At 37.7% G+C, this 20974-nt stretch overlaps 1 protein-coding gene across 1 annotated transcript in view; it reads left to right on the top strand.

Annotated features, from left to right (window-relative positions):
- Positions 1–20974, top strand: part of LOC130078399 (neural cell adhesion molecule 2-like) — a 70389-nt gene that overhangs the window by 47578 nt on the left and 1837 nt on the right. Inside the window, exons 8-14 of the mRNA XM_056243888.1 lie at positions 1197–1347; positions 2340–2527; positions 3843–3939; positions 7217–7390; positions 13045–13164; positions 13328–13449; positions 19455–19629. Of these exons, the coding sequence (XP_056099863.1) occupies positions 1197–1347; positions 2340–2527; positions 3843–3939; positions 7217–7390; positions 13045–13164; positions 13328–13449; positions 19455–19629 (1027 nt within the window). The remainder of the gene's footprint in view (positions 1–1196; positions 1348–2339; positions 2528–3842; positions 3940–7216; positions 7391–13044; positions 13165–13327; positions 13450–19454; positions 19630–20974) is intronic.

The following is a 20974-nucleotide window of genomic DNA, read 5'->3' as shown; positions in this document are numbered from 1 at the left end:
CCGGTGGAATTGGGCTACTTTAAGTTGATGCTGCCCTGTAAAACTAAACTGTCAACTATTTACGTTCCAAAACTGACTGTTTAACTGAATACTCGCCAAGACGGGCATTTTGACATAATTTTGTGTTTGAGAGAAGGCTTGTGCAATCCACTTATCAATGGTTCGCATGCTTTTAGTGTGAGCGCGAAACCTGCGGGAATTGGTCAAATAATGCGCAATACAAGCACTATTTAACCGGACAGAATGAGACGAGTGAGTGAGAAGAGGCAGGTGTGTGTCACTTCACCGTTGGAGAGAAGAGAGCGAGAACTCTCACTGACGTTATTGCCTGTGCCGCTGGCAACAAAACGGATCGGAATCGGAAAGACGTGAACCTGACCGGCCGGTCACCGGTCCGGGCCGATCATGCGGAATATCGGGCAATTCCGGTCCCTGGCTGGTCGATCGGTTTTCTTCACACTTAGCTTGTCGCATTTTCTGCTAATTTCATGCTGCTTTAGAAATTGTCTACAAGAAGGGGATTTTGAAGGCGGCATAATTACGCTTCCTGGAACAGCCTTTTTTTTTTTTTTTTTTTTGTAGCATGCTTATCATGCCTTAAAAGCCTGCCAGCTCACTTTGGCACAGGGCCTGTATGCATAATATCACCTACAGTTATGCTAATGAACTATATTACAACTTCTATTTGTTGAACATTGGTGCCTTGTATCATAAAACTATTGTCGATATTTTATAAAAGCATTTTTATATAACACCACTTTTCTTATAACATCTCTTAACCGTGTCTTGTACAATAGCTTTATGTTTTTTATTTAAAGGGAGTAATGGGATCAGGACATGACACAGTCCTAACTTGAATATGTGTTCACAAGTCGGACAAGAGTGTGTGGGAAGTTAGAAATAGTTCTGTACTCATTTACTATGATAAATGTTTTTCTGGTCATGTAAGGTAAAAGTAGATGATACGCTTGAGTTAAGTTAAAAGCTGCACCAATCTTTTCACCCTTACCTCTCATAAATCCCCTAAAAACTCCCTGGTTACTTTGGATCAGTACCTGTGAGTGAGTCATGTCTTAATTTGTTAAATCCCCACTTCTTGCTATAACATGATTCTATACTTAATCCTACAACCTTGTCTCTCTGATAATCGGGTTTATCTACTTTTCAAATAATTGAAGAATGTGATGTTGTTTCAGAGTCCAGACGGGCGTGTGGAGGTGCGAGGCCGTTATGGCGAATCCATGCTGACTATTGTTGGAGTCAGGCTATCTGACTGGGGACGCTTTGACTGTGAGGCTCTCAGCAGAATCGGTGGACATCAGAAGAGCATGTTCCTGGATATTGAGTGTGAGTGGTCTAAATGTTCAATGCAGGGTGGAGAAAAATTTATGAGCTGGAATTTGAATTGAATTTGTCACAGCTTTCAGTAAACTGAATTGGTATTTGAATGGGAGTGGCATGAAGAGGATTTAAATAAATAATTTAATTATTAAATTAAACTAATTATACCTATTCGCTATTTTTAATTTAATAATAATTGTATTTATTTATTCTGGAAATACCCATTATGTTGTGTGTATGATAACATATTTGTACTGAAAAATGAAATGTATAATGAAAAAGCTTCATTTACATCAACATTTCATTTCACTTCCTAAAATTCATATTACAAATCTGTATTATGTATCCTACTGTATCCTTAGAACCAGCAGCAGGGTAGATATATATCTCATTATGGGGTGCACTGGAATGGACCATCTAGCTGGGTTGCTAATATACTCATTCATTCAGTCTCAATCTGTCACCGATGTGACACTGTGGGCTGCATCAATCTCTTTAATAGAAAAAATGGGTGTGATTTGTGTGTGTGCTGTTCCTCTGTGTCTGTCTATGTGTGTGTCTGCCGGTGTATGTGGGTGTAAGACTGAGAAATCACATATAAGGCAGCATTTCCCAATATCACGATACTCTCTATCTCACACCCTCTGCCTCATTCCGTCTCTCTTTCATACTGCCAAATGAAATCTTCCACCACCCACTGCATTGTGGGAGAAGATGGGGTTTGAGCGTATGTGGGTTGTTTTGAAAAATTAAAGGCAACCTGCAAGAAGTGGCCATGCTTTAGATTCAGGATGATTAGGAGCCCATTTTACCCAGGTGAAAAAGAACTCCATGATAAAGTGTTCGGTTTACTCGAATGTGGAAGCTCATACCTGCTTGGTACATGCTCGGATTTAATTTAGACTTCGGGCAGCTAATCTTGAATGAGTTTTTGATGGATGACTGTTAGAAGAGCTTGGCGTGCCATTACTGAGTACTCTTTTGCGGTTCTTTCACAGATGCACCAAAGTTCCAGACCAACCACACTATATTTTTCTCGTGGGAAGGGAACCCGGTCAACATCAGTTGTGATGTTATGTCTAACCCTCCGGCCACAATGCTGTGGAGACGGGAAAAGCTGACCATCCCCAGTGAGGGTGCTGGAAATATGCGAGTGCACAGTGTCCCCGGCAAATCGCTTCTAGAGGTAACCCACCCACTGCTGTCGGTTATTCTCACTCCTATTGGATCTTTGTGTTTGATAAGAGAGGAAGGCCAAAGGAGTTAGACACTAATGACATCCGGGCCTTAGCCCATTGCTGGAATGTCATAATGCAAACAAGTAGTTAGTACATTTTAATTCATATTTATTACATTTGAATTCCTAAAATTTTTAATTAAAACGTTAGTATTTTTTTTAAGTTACATTTACTTAACTTATTTTTTGCTTTTTTTTAATTTAGCTATTAATGCTGCCATCAGGTTTGTTTAGAAAGCTAAAAATTAATTATCAGAAATACTGAGAAAAGATACAATTAAATAATAAAAAATTTTATCAAAAAAATATAAATGAATAAAAATATCTGTTGTGTTACAAAACCATTTTATACAGTGTATTACTTGCTACTGATCATGTAGTTTATGATAATATGAATATATTTTAATGTAAGTTTTTTGCATGATAAACAATTTTGGTGCTGTGTTGGATTGCCTCTAGATCAGTGTTGCCAGATTGGCAAATGTCCTACCGTACCAGAAGTTCAAAATTATCATATTTGGAAGAAAATGATTGTACACGAGTCAAACGTACAGAATACAGCTATTTATCTAGACCAACAACTTTTTGACACGGCCTGCAAATGACTTTTTTACTAAACTATCAACCTCAGTTTGGAAACAACTGACTTAAGCGCAGGAACGTTAACTTGTGCTTGTGAGAGTTATTCTCCACGATGATTGGCCGAGAAGACGTAATATGAGATGAGATGGAAGACAAGTGTAACACCACATTCACGTTCTCCTCACAATCATGACGGTAGACATAGGATCACAACGACCATCATTTGAAGTGACACAAAATTCTGAAATTATCGTACATTATGGGATTTTTTTCATTATTGATCGTACAGAGGTCAAAATGATCGTACAAATATGAAAATTATCGTACGTAGGCTAGATTATAATGTAAAACCTGGAAAATATTTAGCTAAAACATGCAGGGCTACAGGTGTAGCAAGCTAGAAAATTATTGTCTGCAGTGAATTTTATTATAGTGATACAAGCAGATTTGTCTTTCTTTTGTGACCTCATCTGAACTAGACAACTCTGAATTCTGACAAGACTCAACAATACTTCACTTCACTGGAAACAGATGTGTCCTCAGCCGTTATGTTTACTGAGCAGCATAACTGTCAAATGAATACAAGAATAGCAAAACAACATCTTGTCATTAGAAGTATACAATGACAAGAATGTGAAACAAGATAAATGTATGTATGATCTCACTAACGCATTGTCCTCAGGTTACCCCAATGTCAGACAGAGATTTTGGCCGTTACAACTGCACAGCCAGGAACAACATTGGGATGCGCTTCCAGGAGTTCATCCTAGCTCAGGCAGGTGAGTGTTTAGAACAATTTCAAATAATCCACCTGATTACCGTGTCTGTCAGTATATTAGCTGCATGACAATAGTAATGGTTTGTTATTTTCAATGTTGAAATACTTTATTTTAATCCCAGTTAAACATGAAGAGACAACAACATATATGTCACTCATACAGGATTAGATTTCAGAGGACCGTTACCACATTGAATTATGAATGCTGTGACGAGAGAAACGCGCTGACAGACAGGACAGACCAGGTTACTTTTGATATGAAACAAAGTCTCAACTTTCAAATTTGGTCATTTTTCAAAGAAATGTAATCAATAAATACCGTTTTGTGGCTCTTTAATGTGTCTGACAGATCGCTGTAGAGCCTCAGTTAAAGCTGCTTGTGAACCGATCATCTCTTCCTTCTAGTTAATTTATAGCATCAAATAAACATGAATGAACATAAGAAGGAGTGTTGTTTTAACCTTGGAAAGACGTCAGGACACTCCGTTTTGAAGTTCAAATCCTCCAACGTTAATCTACTAACTCTTCTGACTGCTTTGTCGGACAAAAATGGCGGATTCGGCGGATGGTGGATTATGATTGGTCAGATCGCCTGTCAATCAAACTCCCTGCGAGGGTCAAGGCAAAACATCTTATATAATTTAATACAAATATTTGTGATTTAACCCTTTTTATTTTATTTACCTTTAAATTACTAGATTTGATCAATAAATAAATAAATAGTAATTTAGTCATTTTAAGCACATTCCTCACATCCTTCACAATTTCATGCATAAACCTTTTATTTCAGCTCAAAATATCTTACATTGGGTGTCATTTCCGACCTCTTGTGGAAAAAAATAATATAACATGATATTTTGAGCATTTTTAGGTTTTTCTAGGTGTACTGAAGCATTCCTCGCATTCCATTCACTCCACTCAAATTGACCCGCAAGGGAAGGATTTGTTACTGTTTTAAATTTCAACCACAAAAATCCTTGAATCCATTAAAAATGTTTTGTGTATTCATGGTTGAAGTGCGACAAAAGTCCTGGGGTCTTGAACCCCTCCGATGAACACTACATTTTTTCAAAAATATTTTCCTGGTCAAAATGACCCAAGCGATGGATGAGGGTTTTAAATGTTGTTTGTAAAAAAAATTAATTGACTACATTACATGACTACATTTAAATGGCCGTCAAACAGGCTTTTTGAGTCCATATTGTATAGTTTACATGCGAACCAGTCAAACCATGACCCCCTTGGGTCTAAAATGTACATTTTCGTCTCAACCAACAGCATGCGTTTGGAACAGGATTATCTGTTTGGTGGAATAATGGCAAATGGGGTGTGAGGAGTTCAGGAAACTGTGATTATTTCAATTCTGCTTGGTGCCGCAGAAATTACACACTTCACCTTTAAGGCTTGAATGGATTTTAGGCACATTAAAAGTCCCAACCAGTTTCACTGTTGTCTAAGCCTGTCCATGTACATGTAATCTCCTCACAGAGCTCCTCAGCAGATAATAATGACTTTTGTATCAGGCTGAACGCCGTGGCCACGCTGGAAGTAAACACGCTTTAGCTTTCAAACAGCCAGCAAAAACATGTTTCGAGTTACTCAAGCTTTAAAGAGCTTATGGCAGCAGCCTTTTCGAATATAAGGCAGATCACTCTGACGGATTGTCATCCACTGCTGTTATATTGTTTGCGTCTTGAAGTGTTTACCACAATGAAAACACATCTATATGAGTGCAAGTGCTTGTCTTTGTTGTAAACTGTTTCATACTTCGTTCTAGCAGATAGACAAAGGTGGAAGTGGATTCTGTGGCACATTTTCTGTCCGTCTATGCTGCTCCACCCAAATGTCTCAGTCTGTACCACTGGCTCTTCCTCTCCCTCATCCTCTATAATGCACACCTACTTTGTTTCTCTCTGTCATCCTGCTCCCTCTCCCTGTTTCATTCGCTATTTCTCTTTCCATCAGCGGTCTGGCTCTCCAATTCACAGATGCTTGTTATTCAGAGCAGTCTGTGTTTTCTGGCTTAGCAGGGCAAAAAAACAAAAACAAAAAATATCTGAAACTATGCCGTACCGCTTACATACATTCATGAGAGGTTTAGGCAGGGTACAACATGTTTTTGTATCAGATTGGCAGCGTCATGGTTTGTGTTACCTGAGGACGATGAGCTAATATTGGTGCCTCTGTTATGAAAAAGCCTGCATGGAATCATTCATAAAATATGATGTATCCCACACACCTAGTGCTTTCGTTTATCAGTTATTTTGTCTATATTTTTCTGCTACCAATAAGAGTGTATTAATCCATTGTGTGGCTGGATTTAAGGTTGCCCCTCATGTACAATCAGCTGGATTTCTTTTTTTAAATTACAGATAACTTTAACTTTGGTGAGCACTCAGCATTTTGTTGTATTTCAAGCTGTTTTCAAGCCTTTACGGGTAGACCGATTAAACTTGAGTCAAAATACTGCTGTATTGATACATCCTGAGACAGAAATTGTTTGTTGTTTCCTATTTATTTATCACTTTTTTTATTATTATTAAATTTAATCACATATTAAACATTGTTGTCTTTTAACGGTAACATTTTACAATAAGGTTTCATTTCTTAAGATTAGTTAGCTACATTAGTTAACATGAGCTCACAATGAATAATACTTCTACAACATCTTAGTTAATGTTAATTTCTACATTTACTAATACATTTTCAAATTCTAAAGTTGTGTCTGTTAACATTGTTTATGCACTGTGAACTAACATGAACATGAACATTTTTATTAACTACTCTAACATTAACCTTGATTAAATGCTGTATAAATATATTGATCATTCATGTTAACCCTTTTAACATATTGCTTTACAAAAACATATTATTTTATAAAAGCAGGAAGCCATGAGAGGCGCTGTTACCATGATTTTACCATTGATTTTAGGCAGTAAGAATACCTTTCGATCTTCTGACTGACTTCTATTTAGGTTATATGATTTCATTTTCAATCTATTTACTTAACTTTCAACCTTCATTTGACATCATGTATTTTTCATAAGATGGGAGTACAGTGCAGTCCTTTCTTGCTGAGTGTGTTTGTGGTCTTAAAAGTCTTTTGCTGAGGGACCTTGGATTGTAAGACCCTGAAAGCAGCTCTATAACTGTTTTCTATACCCCACAGAAAGACACACAACCAGTTCCTTTGATACTCTCAGAAACTGTGGCCTCGGCACTTAAATGGAGTCGTTTGTTAGTCTCTCTTTCCCTGACCCATAATTTCTCTGTCACAGATGTTCCCTCAAACCCTTACTCTGTTCGGCTGAGCTCGGTGGCACAGCGCGTGGCCACAGTTACCTTCACCAAGCCTGACTCCCATGGTGGTGTACCCATCAGTTACTACCTGGTCAAATACAAAGACATCAGCTCACAGGACTGGAAGGATGTGAAATCACAGGGGACGCAGAGTAAGTGCAATGGTTGTTCGCTGTTGTGTTTTATCAATGCCACTGTTGAACCATAAAATTATAGATGAAACAATTTAAAATACCTTACTGACCCTAAGATTTTGAACGGTACTGTATTTCCAGGAGTAAATTAATCTATCGCTCAAAATCCCAATGTTGTTCACATATTTAAAGCAATTGATTACTAAATATTGATTTCTTATTTTTATTAAAACATTAAAAAATATTTCACCCAAAAATTAAATATACTGTATGACTTTCTTTCTTCCATAGTACACTAGTGTTTCCCACAGGGTTTTGTGAAAATGTGGTGGCTGGACCTCTGTCCTTCTAGTCTGGGGGGGTCCAGGGACATGCCCCCGTAAGAAAATTTTTTACATTTTAAAGTTAAATTCATCAGTCTGGTGCACTTTGAGAGTTCAAAATTAAGATCTCCCACCTATATTCAGTGTGCAAATTGAACAAAGAAAAAGTCAGTGCATTGACTTGTACCTGAACTTTAAACGAGACTCAGCCCTCTTTTTAGTTGTGATATAGTGTCTCGGTCTACATTACACTACATAATAATAATAATAATAATAATGTTATAATATTATTCCTATGACAGTAATAGCTATATAATGTAAAACAAATGCACTAAAAAATAAATGAAACTTTCATAATTAGTTTTGTCCTATTTCTATACATGAAAGATGTAAACCCGTGAACTTTTATTTTGACGGAAACTTCAATCTAGCTTTTATTTTGGTGGAAATCTCGTCACAAATCTAATGAAATGCTGTAATCGTCAACTATGCAAATGTGAAAATAATGTGTAACTGTTGGTGCCCACTATGTTCCTTAATGCACGCTAAACTCAGCATGCGCGAATTAGACGGTGGGCCGAACGCTGCTATCTGCTTTAGTTTTTGAAATGATAGATCCTCGAGGATAGAGTAGCTGCTTTTTTCACATAAACTAAATAATTTATTTATGAACACGTATCCGTTTGTTGGCAGTGTCAAGTCGATCATATTTTTGGAAAACTAAATTTACGTTTAATAAACGGATGAGGCACACGCGAGGGAGTACTAGTACTTGTTAGAGTACATCTAACCAATCAAAAACGAATTCTATCGTCACGTGACTAACGTCTGCCAATAGTATTCGTTCAAAAGATAGTACCATTACCACGACTGTAGCGTAGCACATGCGTTCTCTAGCTAGCTAGATCCATGAGTTCACACCATAAAATCTTCTCTAATGAAATCTACACAATCAAACATTTTCCAGCAGGAATCCTATCCGAAGACGAGAAATATTAACAGCGGCATCCAAGATTCCAGGTGTAATGGCTCAGGTAAATACTGCTGTTTATACCTGTCTTATAACGTTAGCTTAGTGCATGAACTCTGTAAACCGTTAACATAATAGGTTATTCCGGATAATGTTTGTATTTACAGGTAACGTTAACGTTACACTAGTTAGAAATGACATACAGATCACAGAGAAGAAAACGTAAACAGAGTTATTCTATCAGGCTGTACAGTAGCGCCATAAATTAGGATATGAAAGACGAGGATTACTAGACAGAGTAATCTCTCTAATCAAAGACTCTGCTTATTACACACTCTGCTTATTACACTCTGCTAATTACACACACACACTGCTTATTACACACACACTCTGCTTATTACACACACTCTGCTTATTACACTATGCTAATTACACACACACTCTGCTTATTACACACACACTGCTTATTACACTATGCTTATTACACACACACTGCTTATTACACACACACTCTACTTATTACACTATGCTTATTACACACACACTGCTTATTACACACGCTGCTTATTAAACACACACTCTGCTTATTATTACACACACAGGGACATGCACAAACATGCCAAATATTTAAAATAAACGTTAGGTTTAGGTAACGTTAGGTAACGTTAGGTTGTGTGTAGTTGATGTAATCGTATGTAGCTAGCTAATAACGTTACATGTTATCTCTTCCATGACTAGCTATTAGGTGATGTAGCTAGTAGATATAAACTTATATGATAAATGTTATCTTTTCCACTTTAATCTCTGTCTAGAAAAGATAAGGGAAAAACAGAAAAATGTGATGACTGCAGGGATTGTAGTAGTCATGCTTCCAACTTGTTAGCAGATAACACTTGAGATTCAAATTCTTTAAATTGTCAAATAAAACAAACGACATATAATTGTTTGCTATAAATAAAGCTTTCCCCCCCCTTTTGTTTAGTGTTTTAATTACTCATGAGTCATGACATACATTTTCTAAAAATGTCAACCTTATTTTCAGTTTCAGCAACTACAAGCTGATACCAAGTTGGATAACCACTTCAATTTACTGCCGAGCCCTAATGGTATGCTTTTATTATTCAAATTGACACAAGGGGCTCTATCTTGCACCCGGCGCAAATGACTTTGTACACTGACACATGTATCATTCCTATTTTGCACCCGCGCAAAGCAGACTTTTCCCTCCACAGACACACGTCGGTTAACTAAGAAATACACTTGCGCTCCCTGGGGCGGTTCAGCGCAAAGAGGAGGCGTGTTCCGGCGCAAACTTTCCCTCATGCTATTTTGCAGTTCCAGAAAACAATTGCGCCACTGACCAGAAAAAACCTAGTCTAAAGTCAGTGGCGCGTTGCGCGTACATTCAGATGCTATTTTAAGCGTGCATGCTTGACCATAATACAGAGTCTGAACAACGCGCATACACTGTAGATGATTCTCTCATCTACACAGATGCATTTTACTTTTTGCAAATGATATATTATTATAAGGAAAAATATTAAAACACGAGGAAAATCATTGTTGTGTCCATGACAATTTGAAAAATAGGCATATAAGCTTACACATTTACCCCGATTATTATATGCATGTTTAACCGAAGCTAATTTGGGTGGGTTTGTCCCGTCCCCAATGTCACTTCTCTTTCTTTTACGGCCCTGACGAGAACATCGATCTCCTCGGCTGAGAACCGATCCTGAAGCGCGCCTAGTAAATGCGCCGTTATAATAGTTTTGCGCCATGGAACAAGCGCACCTCGTTCATCATGCTCTTAAAGGGAATGTGATATGACGCTCTTATTGGTTTGCTCCCGTTACGCCCAAACCACACCTATGAATAATGAAGCTATTTCAGACCAACCCCTTTTAGATTTGCGCCAGGCGCAAGAGTCATTTATCCCGCCGGTTAAATAGCAACAGCGCCGGGATCCGCCCACAAAGTTGCTTGCGCTTTGCGCTTTGACACTTGGGTTTCAGATCGTTAAAATAGGGCCCAAAGTGCGATTAGTGTATGCATTTTAATCTGGGCTCATCTTACACTTTTTTTTTAAATTCTTTTTTAAAAGTGCCTCATAAATGTAAATCCTCATTTATTAGACCGTGAACCAATAATTTTACTACACCGTTTACAACTCTGCTAATCTGTTTCCCCAGGTAATCCCAGATCCTCAGCCCTGCGAGACATCTTCTTGACCTGATCGGACTAAGCCCTGACACATCTATTCTGCTGAAACAATGAAAATGCCCTTTGTTTTTGAGGGTTCATCATAAAACCCCTTTTACTGTTTTGCTCATCTGATTGATGGAGCACATTTCAGTCGCTATATGTTGAAAAATGTGTCCACTAGATGTCTAGTATGGACAATATGTCGCTGTGTCTATAGAAGCCTTTCTCTTAATAGATCCATGGTCTGGCCTGGCAGGGTTTACATGGGCAGGGTTTATTTTTTGTGCGCATAGTTTCGGAGAGATCTATTTATTGTTGTTAATATGTTAAATGTTCTACCATTATATATATTACTGCCATATACTACTAAAACCTGCTTGACCAAATAGTTGAATTGTCATTTAGTTATAAAGGTAGTCATGCTAAGATAATAGATATTTAACTTTTATAAGACTTAATATATAATAATTAACTTAATATATATGTTATTACATTATATAATTATATCTGTTTGTTTTTTCACTATTTCTGAGATGTAAATATCAATAATTTATGTTTGGGGTTAAAAAGGATCCTAAGCATTTATACCATGATTTATCCAAACGTATGAGGTCAAACAACTACACTTAACCACAATAAAGCTGCCTTACAACCCTTCAACTTCCTGTACTGTCTTTTCTTTCCTCTTGCTGGCTCTCTCAATATTTCTTTTGTTAGCATACTGCATGTATAATTTTCTATGGTAGCCAACATGAATTGGCACATCTGGAATGTGGCCTTCTGTGATTTCTTATTTTTCCACAGCTTTTTGGGCGATTTGGCTTTCTTTTGTATTTAAATTCACCCACTCTAAAGAACATTGTACAAACTTGATCCAACTTGTTAGTGAAAAGGTGTTAGTGTTGATGTACAGCTAGTAACATGCACATAACACTCCATATCCAAGATAAAGTGTCTTATTTGTGGTAGATATATAAATATAGGCCTACTACAATATAACATTGCCGCTATGTCACGCCCGCCCATTTCGGGGTCCTAGTCTGGCCGTCTGCGATTGGTTAGTATTTTTAATTACGTTAAAAACTACAATCCGATTGGCGCAGCTACCAGAGCTGTCCCGCGATTTGCCTAAGAAGATTGACAATCAAAACATACGTTTGTGAAAATATATGATCAAACCAGAATTGCCAACAAATTTTATTTGACTACATATAATGACTTAATATCGCACATGAAAAAAGCATATACTCTATCGATGGAGATCGATCAACAACACGAAAAACGCGTTCGGCCCACCGTCTAAATGGAGTTCACTGCATTCATTCACTGTGAATTGAGACATGAAGCTGATCATGTGCGTACTTCTCTTTGCACAGTGCAAACAAACAGTCTTTTGCAATTTGATAAGGACACAAAGCCTTATCAAGCTTTCAATTTTAGTTTGTTCGACAGCAATGGCGCAAAACACCACATTAAAGACCTTTCATTGTGGCGGTCAATGTTGATATTGTGGCAGGCCGCCACAAATAAATCAATGTATGGGAAACACTGTACACAAAGATTAATTATTGAAGAGTATCCTGTCAACTATCTTAAATTTAATAAAAGTGAAAGGGCATTTGGGCTATCAAACTCCAAAATGACCCAAAAAAAGCACCATAAAGGAATCAAAAAAGACCATACTGCATTCCAAGTGTTCTGAAGTCATATGGATAGTTATGTGTGACCAAATTTAAGCAGTTATTCACTGAAAAGTGTAGCTCTCAAATCAAATGGTACTAATGACAGCAGTGACATTTACTATTCTATCAGAATTTGCAGTTCATTTCAGAGCTTCGACAGGAATATAGCACTCAAATTGGCTTTTATTATAGCTTAATGTTGAATTTTATCAGATTGGCACACAGAATTGCCCAAACTAGGGTCAAAATAGGTGTGGGAGATACAACTCCAATCCAACCTGAACTTACAATGCTTAAATGGATTTTTTTCTCTACCGACAACACTCAAATGGGTCTGCAGAAACTTTAAGAGCACATTAGACAATCAGATAAGCAAGTTAGGCTACTTCAAGGACTCTGAGCTAATATACATAATCCTGAAAAGGCTTGAATGCCAAGAGCACGACTAGAGAAAGCAATTTAAAACCATGTACTCTGTTTTCTCTCCCACAGCAATCGTGTTGCTCACTAACCTTGAGCCCAACACTACATATGAGGTGAGAGTAGCGGCGATGAATGGAAAAGGTCAAGGGGAGTTCAGCCGCACAGAGAGCTTTCAAACTCTGCCCATACGTGAGTGCCCTCTGCTTTGACCCTTAAACTGCGTTTGGAAAACAACCTTCAGCCTTTACTCTATTGTAGTAGTATGTTGCTGCCAACCATTGAATTAATAGACAACCAGTTATGAATATGAATGTGGGTCATTCACACATTGTTTTCTTTTTTCGTTATTCAGGAGAGCCAAGTCCCCCTTCGGTTCAGGGTCAACGAGGGGTGGGGAAGGCGTACCGACTGGGTCTGGTCAAGCAGGATGATGGAGGAATGCCCATTCTGGAATACATTGTCAAATACAAAACAGTAAGTGAGACACAATGAACCAGTCTCGCAAGGGAAACGTTGCTGTAGCGCTGTATCAATGTTTATTCAGTTTATGTAACTTTGCTCTTGATGATGCAGAATACAGAGGTACAACCAGTGGTTAAATTGGGCCGGGGCTCTCCGGGGCTTAGCCCCGGCACATAAGCCTGCTCGTTTGCAGTCAGTTGCCTACTGGAAATTATGTCACATACAATTTGATGAAAGTGATGCTTTTGAAAACATATTTCTGACAATAAATGAAAGATTTTTGAAATGGCATGTCTATTTTGTCTCGGCGGAGCTGAGATGAGAACAATCGGAACACGGCCGTATTTTTGTTCAGCTGCTTAATCTCGTTGTCAGTCGACCATGATCGCGCACCGCTCGCGCATCGCTCGCGCATGCGCATCTGACACGGATAAATGTACACAGCAATAATGAATGTTCCTGGGAGACCGTGGTTGCGCGGGATGTGGATGTTCCAGAAATGTCAAAAAAGTGCCCTGGCCTTAAATGACAAGGTAAGGAAAATAAGACTAAATCAAAATTAAATAACCAGGACTAGGTTGACCATGTGATTTTTCTCAGGAGATGTTTTGAGCATTTTACTTCAGATACCGGATTATCAGCAAACTGCCAAGAGAACTGCTAATTTAACGTTAGCTGGCTACTTAAAATAAACTAGCAATCTATTCAGTCAGCATATTTGTATTTGCAATTGCAGTTATTCGCGGAATTATCAACTTTACGTGGGTTGTGTAATGAGGCAACCACTGGAGCCAGAAATCAAAACTTTGCCTTTTTATGTGTGTGTGTGTGTGTGTGTGTGTGTGTGTGTGTGTGTGTGTGTGTGTGTGTGTTGTCGTAGTAAAGAGAGAGAATGGGAGAAGGAAGTTTGTATGAGGTGGACCTGGTCACCACAGACCCAAATCTTCTTAGCTGTTGCTACTGTCATATGCTGCACTGTCTCTCCATGTGGCACATTATGTTTGGCACATTGTATGGGTCACTATATCATAACAAGGTAATACAACGTGTAATCAAGTGATGACTGATTAACAGTAATGTAAATGCTAAATGTCCTAATACCTGTTGCAAAGTAAATGCTCTTAACCTTGCAGTTTTTCACATATCATGTAATACTCAATTTCTCCATTTCTTTGCACAAAACTCTCCAGAAAGTGGTATTTAATGTTTTTTTTTTTTTTTTTTATTCCCGGGGGGGGGGGGGGGGGGGGGGGGGGGGGGGCATGTCCCCGGACCCCCCTAGGGAGAGCACCCCCCACATAATAAATCCCAATTTAACCCCTGGGTACAACCACTTTATATGGAAGTTTTTTAATTATTTACTCATTTATTAATTATAATGTGAAAGGTTTTTGTTGGAGGATTTTACTGTTGTTGTAGTATATTAATATGGATGGATGGATGGATGGATGGTGGGTGGGTGGATGGATCAATATCCTAGTAATATGCATGCTAGTAAGCAACTAGTTAATAGTGAGAATCGGACTGTAAATTTAAGTGTTACCATAATTTTTTTTTATTATGACTTAATTGGAGGGATTGTTAGTTTCGTCATTAACTAGCTGTAGAAACCAGCACTAAAATGAATCCTGTGCTTTGTTTTTTTTGTAAGTGTAGCGTCTGATATTGAGCTGAAATGCAGAGGGTGTTATTCTAGTAAACACATGGAGACGAGTGGGCGATGGTTTCGGTAATGAGCAGTGAAAATGCATTTCTTTGTTTGAGCCCATGCCCCTTGTTTATGCACCAGCACGATCTACAGCGTGCATAAAAACATTCTTAACTAATTCTTGCACAAGATATTCTGTTGTTTTTAGGGCTTTTCTTCCCAGTAACTATTGTACGTTAGGTGTAACTGCATTGCCGATTTCTGTAGAACGGGTGTGCGTGCGATAGAAGGGTTTGGGTGGATCAGGTTTTGCATACATTGTTGATGAATGAACTGAAATCACATACACTGTGGGGAAAAGCCAGTACTTCCCATGAGAATATACGGCCTATGAATATAAAAACAATATAAGTCAAAGGAAAGTCCCCACCGTGATAGAAAAGCAATGTGCTGGGGACATTCAGAGATATTCTCAATGGGGAAATAAAGCCCACAATGTTTTTTTTATTATTATTCCAAAAATATAAAATGTTTTCTTTTAGGGTTATGTTTATGATTTGGGTTGAGGGTAGTCTATTGTATTTATTATTAGCTTTATGTGAAATCAATAGAAATCTAAGGTATATTCTCATTTACATAGCTAAAAAAAATGCAATCTGTTCCATTGGACTCCTTAAAGAGTAAAATATCCTCTTTTTTATACATTTATTTGGTTACAGTTTATTTCGATAGTCCACTTTAAACATTGTATAAACTATAATAAACTTTGCAGCTACATGTCAACTAACTCTCATTAATTTGCAACTACATGTCAACTAACTCTTATCCGAGTATAGGCTTTATGCCGAACGTCACATGAAGAGACAGGAAAACAGATCTCATTGCATCCTCTTGTCAGAGAAAATGTTAACAGCAGTACGAACTGACGGCGATATCTATGGACTTTTAAGGAAATCAGCTAACCAAGCTGGTTATTTTGTTGAAGTTTTATTCAATTTAAATATCTTAATGTTCATGAGAAGAATAAAAACTTTTAAATATCAATCTGCATATATGATAGACATCGGTTATGCTCGTCTTTGCTCACTCCATTAAAGGTACCGTGTGCAAATGGCTTTATATTTAATGAAGCACATACAAAAGACCTGAACCGGAAGCAGTGCAAACTGTTTACAAAATACAGAAGATTGTTGAGCAATACCGCCATTAGTAGACTATATTAGGTTAGGGTTAGGATTAGTAGAATTAGTTGACAGTCAGACAATCAGTAGAATGTCTGTTGGGGAATCATCACAATAAAGTGTTAACAGATATTAAGAAAGTCTACTCTAATGATGTTGTAAAGTTACTTAGAGTTAGTAGAATGTCTAAAGTGGGCTATCGAAGTAAAGAGTTACCATTGATTTTTATTTTAAATTGAATAAGTGTGACCCTACAATTACTCTTACTTAATTTGGAACAACAAAAATGTCCATTGATGTGTACTATAGCTCGATCTAGGTTAAATTCTGTAAGCTATATTTCTTTCAAAAGTAAACTTCTCTGTGCACGTAAGAACACTTTTATTATGCTTATTTGCAGCCCAGTGTTTTAGCACTTAACATTTTGGCACTCCTTTAAGCCGTCTTTTTTCCTCTGACATTCACAACAATTTCTGAATTTCGCCCCCTAGTGGCAGTCGCATGGAACTTTTAATTTGGTGGTGAAGCAGCTATTAACATCCGCTTATTCATCAGGGGGAAAAGGAATGAATATGTGAATATATATACACATAAAAAAATTATATCTGTACTCACAAAATATAATTATCTGTACCCACTCATTTTACAGAAATAGTGTTCTCGCCTCACGCTTATTGTTTTGTTTAGAATACATCATATCTGGTCGGGCGGTCATATATAATTTAGCCACAAAAGTTTACATTTTTCAACGCACCCGAAGCTCAAATCAGATGCGTAAGTTTCACATACAAATATTGTTGAAACTCCACACAGCTCCCCTACTACTCACCATTGGTGAGTACACCAATGATGTATTTTTGGAGGCCAAAACCTGGAAACGAGTTCACATTTCGGCACTTCCGGTTCCATCGTCCTAAAGTCAATACTTTTTTTGAATTGGTTTTTGGTTAAATGCTTGAAATAAGGTCTGTGGTGAACACGAGCTCAAGATATATAAAATACATCCGTAAAACCCTCTTGTGTATTTGTTTAAAGCTTTTACTTGTCTTGTAAAAGGTTGTTGCTTACAAGTGGCTAAATGGGACTACAGAGGTTGTCATTAAACATCATCATGCTGAACAGGTAAACTCATCTACTCACTAGTCCGCATTCACAGCCTCGCTGTGTTTTTAATCATGCTCCTGCAAACTATTAATACTCAAACTCTTAGGGAAAATGTTTTTAAACAAAGACTGAAAGAGTTGTCAGAACTCAGAAGCTTAGTGATGGTGAGTGAGGTTGAAGTCATGGGACTGTGGTGTATTTTGTTCAAAGCCTACATTTAGCTTTTGACGTCTGCCGATTGTATTTACGCGTCAAAATCCACAAACGTTATGTTCATTTGTGAAGATTATCACAATGAACAAAACTTGTAAGAATCACAAGCTTTTGTTAGACACAGACCTTATTTTCAGCAGTAATCCAAAAGCCAATGGAAAAATCCAGTAGGGTTTTTCCAGGTTGATGCTAACTTCCGGGTTGGCCGACAGAAATGCAGTCACATGACTATTGCAGTCAATATTTGTTAGTAGCATAAAATTAGACCCTTCAACAACAAGACTCTGAGTAGATCTCACATGGAGCAAGAGCTGTGCCCGTGAGGATGTCAGCATTCTAAAAGGCCTTGTGGAACTTTGCGTCATGGGGTTACAATGTCACCACTGTCTCACAATCAATTAAAGTTTGTCTACAGGTTGTGAAAGGTTATTGAGTGTTACCACACTAGTATGTACACACATTCACCACAGCTCGCTTGCTCTCTCTCCTACAATCCCTCTGTTTGTTTTTCCCCTCATGGGCCTCAACATTTCCTCATTTGCTTCATCTCTCTGTCTCAGTCTGTTTGGTGATGCCTCACTTCCTCCTCTACCGTAATAGGGTCCGCTGGCATCTTTTCCTTCTTTTTTATTTGTACTCTTCCCTTTTTCCTTTTTTTTTATTTCTTTCGCTCTCCCTCTCTCACATTTGCTCGGTCTCTGATCGCCTGTGCATGTGGAGGTGAGAACAGGGGAAATGGAGATGTTACAGTATGCCTAAGGACTGTCGACATGTGAAAGGCACATTCAACCATTTAGCCTTTAAAGAGCTGAGGCATTTTGAAAATGTCAAAATATAAAAGCAGTGAGTTTTTGAAGGCAGTATGTGGGCCTAGTTTCAAAATTTTAGCTGGCGGAACAGCCGGCACACACGCACACACACACATTATATTATGCTCACACTCGTGCTCAGATGCTCTGCAGGCAGGGACACAAAGAGAATAATGGATGCGTTGGAGTGTTTCTGCTGTAAGTGTGTGAAAAAGTTTGAGGATTAGAGAAAAGCATCTCTTTCTTATCTGTTGCTCAGAGGATGAAGGATCAGATGGCCTCTTAATATATAATCTTATGTTTTGATTTCCATCCATCAGAGAAAATCGATGAAGTACTATTTATGTTAAAAAAAATTAATTCACATTGTATAAATAAATTACCAAATTGTATTTATGTTTGCAACCAATCAATTGACAAATATGCCTAAATATGACAAATGTGACAAATTAAATGACAAATTATCTAATTAATAGATAATTAAAAATATGTTGTTGAAGCTATTTGAATATAAGTGTGATCTGTTCCATTTCGCCCCTTTTGAGGAGCACAATATAATTTTTAATTTTGCCATTGTTACAAATAAAACAACGGGTCTCATTCACTAATCGTGCGTACACACATATGTGTGCAACGTTTTTTACGCAGATGTTTAAAACCATTGTAAAAATAGCCAATATTCACACACCTGTGAGCGCCCGCCACTCACATTCAATAACCCGATAAGTTGTCATATGTACATGTGTCAAAATACAGTGAGCAGAGGTGTAAGAAAGTAAAACTCCTGCCATATGTTTATTCCACCCATGAACTCAGCCAGCTGATTTCACTAATTAGTTCTATCTCCCGGCTGAAAAACTGTGCTAATTAGCAAATCCAGGTGATTGGAATAAAATACTGAGGAGGACTTTTACTTTCTGAACCTGGACTTTACACCTCTGACAGTGAGAACTAATTGTTCGAACAAGTCTTATGTGCCCTAAAGCCAATTGTAAAGTCATATGCTCATACTGTACCTGTATGCTTGTGCATGTTTTATGAAACACTTGTGGTTTTGTGTAGGACAAGGAAGAACAGTGGATGACAAAACTGGTTCCAGGTGTGAATGATTTTGTGCTGCTGCAACCGCTCCAGTGGAATACGCAGTATGAGGTGGAAATCACCGCCCGCAACGTCAAAGGCCTGTCTGAACCCACCTTTGTGAAGTTCTCCATGCCTCAGAAACCTGATATCACAGGTACAAGTACTTCCACAACACATGCAAAGTATTACTCTTTTTCATACGACAAATTGAGTCCGATTACCTACAGCACTTCGTCACCCACTCACAATACCCATAGCTGAAATTATATGTCTCCTATTATAATTATATGCTCCGCTACAGTTCAGCACACTTGCCAGCCACCCACGCTTGATGGAGCTCATTTATATCAGAATCACAAATTAAACGTGTAACTGATTCTGTGTCCTAATCAGGAGCAAATTGTCAGAGAAAACACTTTCTCCTTAGGAAAAAAGAGATGAGAAAGATATTATCGCTACAAAAATGAAACGAATATGATCAAATATGTCTAAATGCCCATTCACACCAAGAACGATCACTATATAACTATAGCAATAACTATATCCACACCAACACACAATATCGTTCTGTTTATTCTATGCGAATGCGAGAGCTGCAGTTTTGTCATCTGCCACCTTAAATTCTCAAGCTCTTTAAAGCAGAATGGATCCTGATTGCTGTCAATGTTTTCATCGTTCATTATAACGATATTCTTCCTCTGTGCCGTTATCGTTATATAGTTGTGGTGTGTCATTAAGAAGGATTTTTAGAACTACATTTTTATCATTATTGTTAATAGTTATCATCCTTGGTGTGAACGGGCCCTAACTGTCCATCTTTTAGTGACCCAATATCACTGTTTGGCTGACTGACCATGTACAGTTTGCGGTGATGCTCTTTTTTTTGAAGTCATGCTTTTATAAGAAGGTTTTTAATATTTACTGGGTTACAACAAATCTGGGGTTACAATGAAATCAGAAAAATTCAAGAATCAATCAAAAGCTCTATGGTAGCCAATGGGTGTCTGAATGGTGTAAGCATGAAGGGTAATTTGCTGGATGCACATATAGTAAAACTGATAGTTCAACCAGCCAAATCCACAGAAGTGGTTTATGTTCCCCATCAGTAATACAATAATACCTTTATAATGTTTTTTTTAAGTGAAAAGCAATGTAAGGGCAAACACATTTTAAAGAGGTCTGTTTATTGCCTGTCTACTCTCAATACCTATGTGTTTGTGTGGAAGGAATGTCAGGAAGAGATTCCTGAATCTCATACTAGAACTTTCCTCTGGTTTAAAATAACACTCAAATTATAGCCACTTAATCTATTGTAAACAGAAAAACACGTTTTTTTTTACACACAGTAGTAGAATTGTTTTTGAAATACATAGAAAAGACCATTTCTCTCAGGCCAAGGATTTATATGGTTTAATGATAATGGTGTTTTTTACATTTATCTCTCTATATCATACCATCAGCATATCACATATGATATATGATATAAACATGGCTTTCAA

The sequence above is a fragment of the Rhinichthys klamathensis genome, unplaced genomic scaffold (assembly GCF_029890125.1).
Source record: "Rhinichthys klamathensis goyatoka isolate OS25496 unplaced genomic scaffold, OSU_Roscu_1.1 h1tg000863l_1, whole genome shotgun sequence".
NCBI classification, from domain to species: Eukaryota; Metazoa; Chordata; class Actinopteri; order Cypriniformes; family Leuciscidae; genus Rhinichthys; species Rhinichthys klamathensis.
This window is presented reverse-complemented; position numbering and strand designations above follow the sequence as displayed.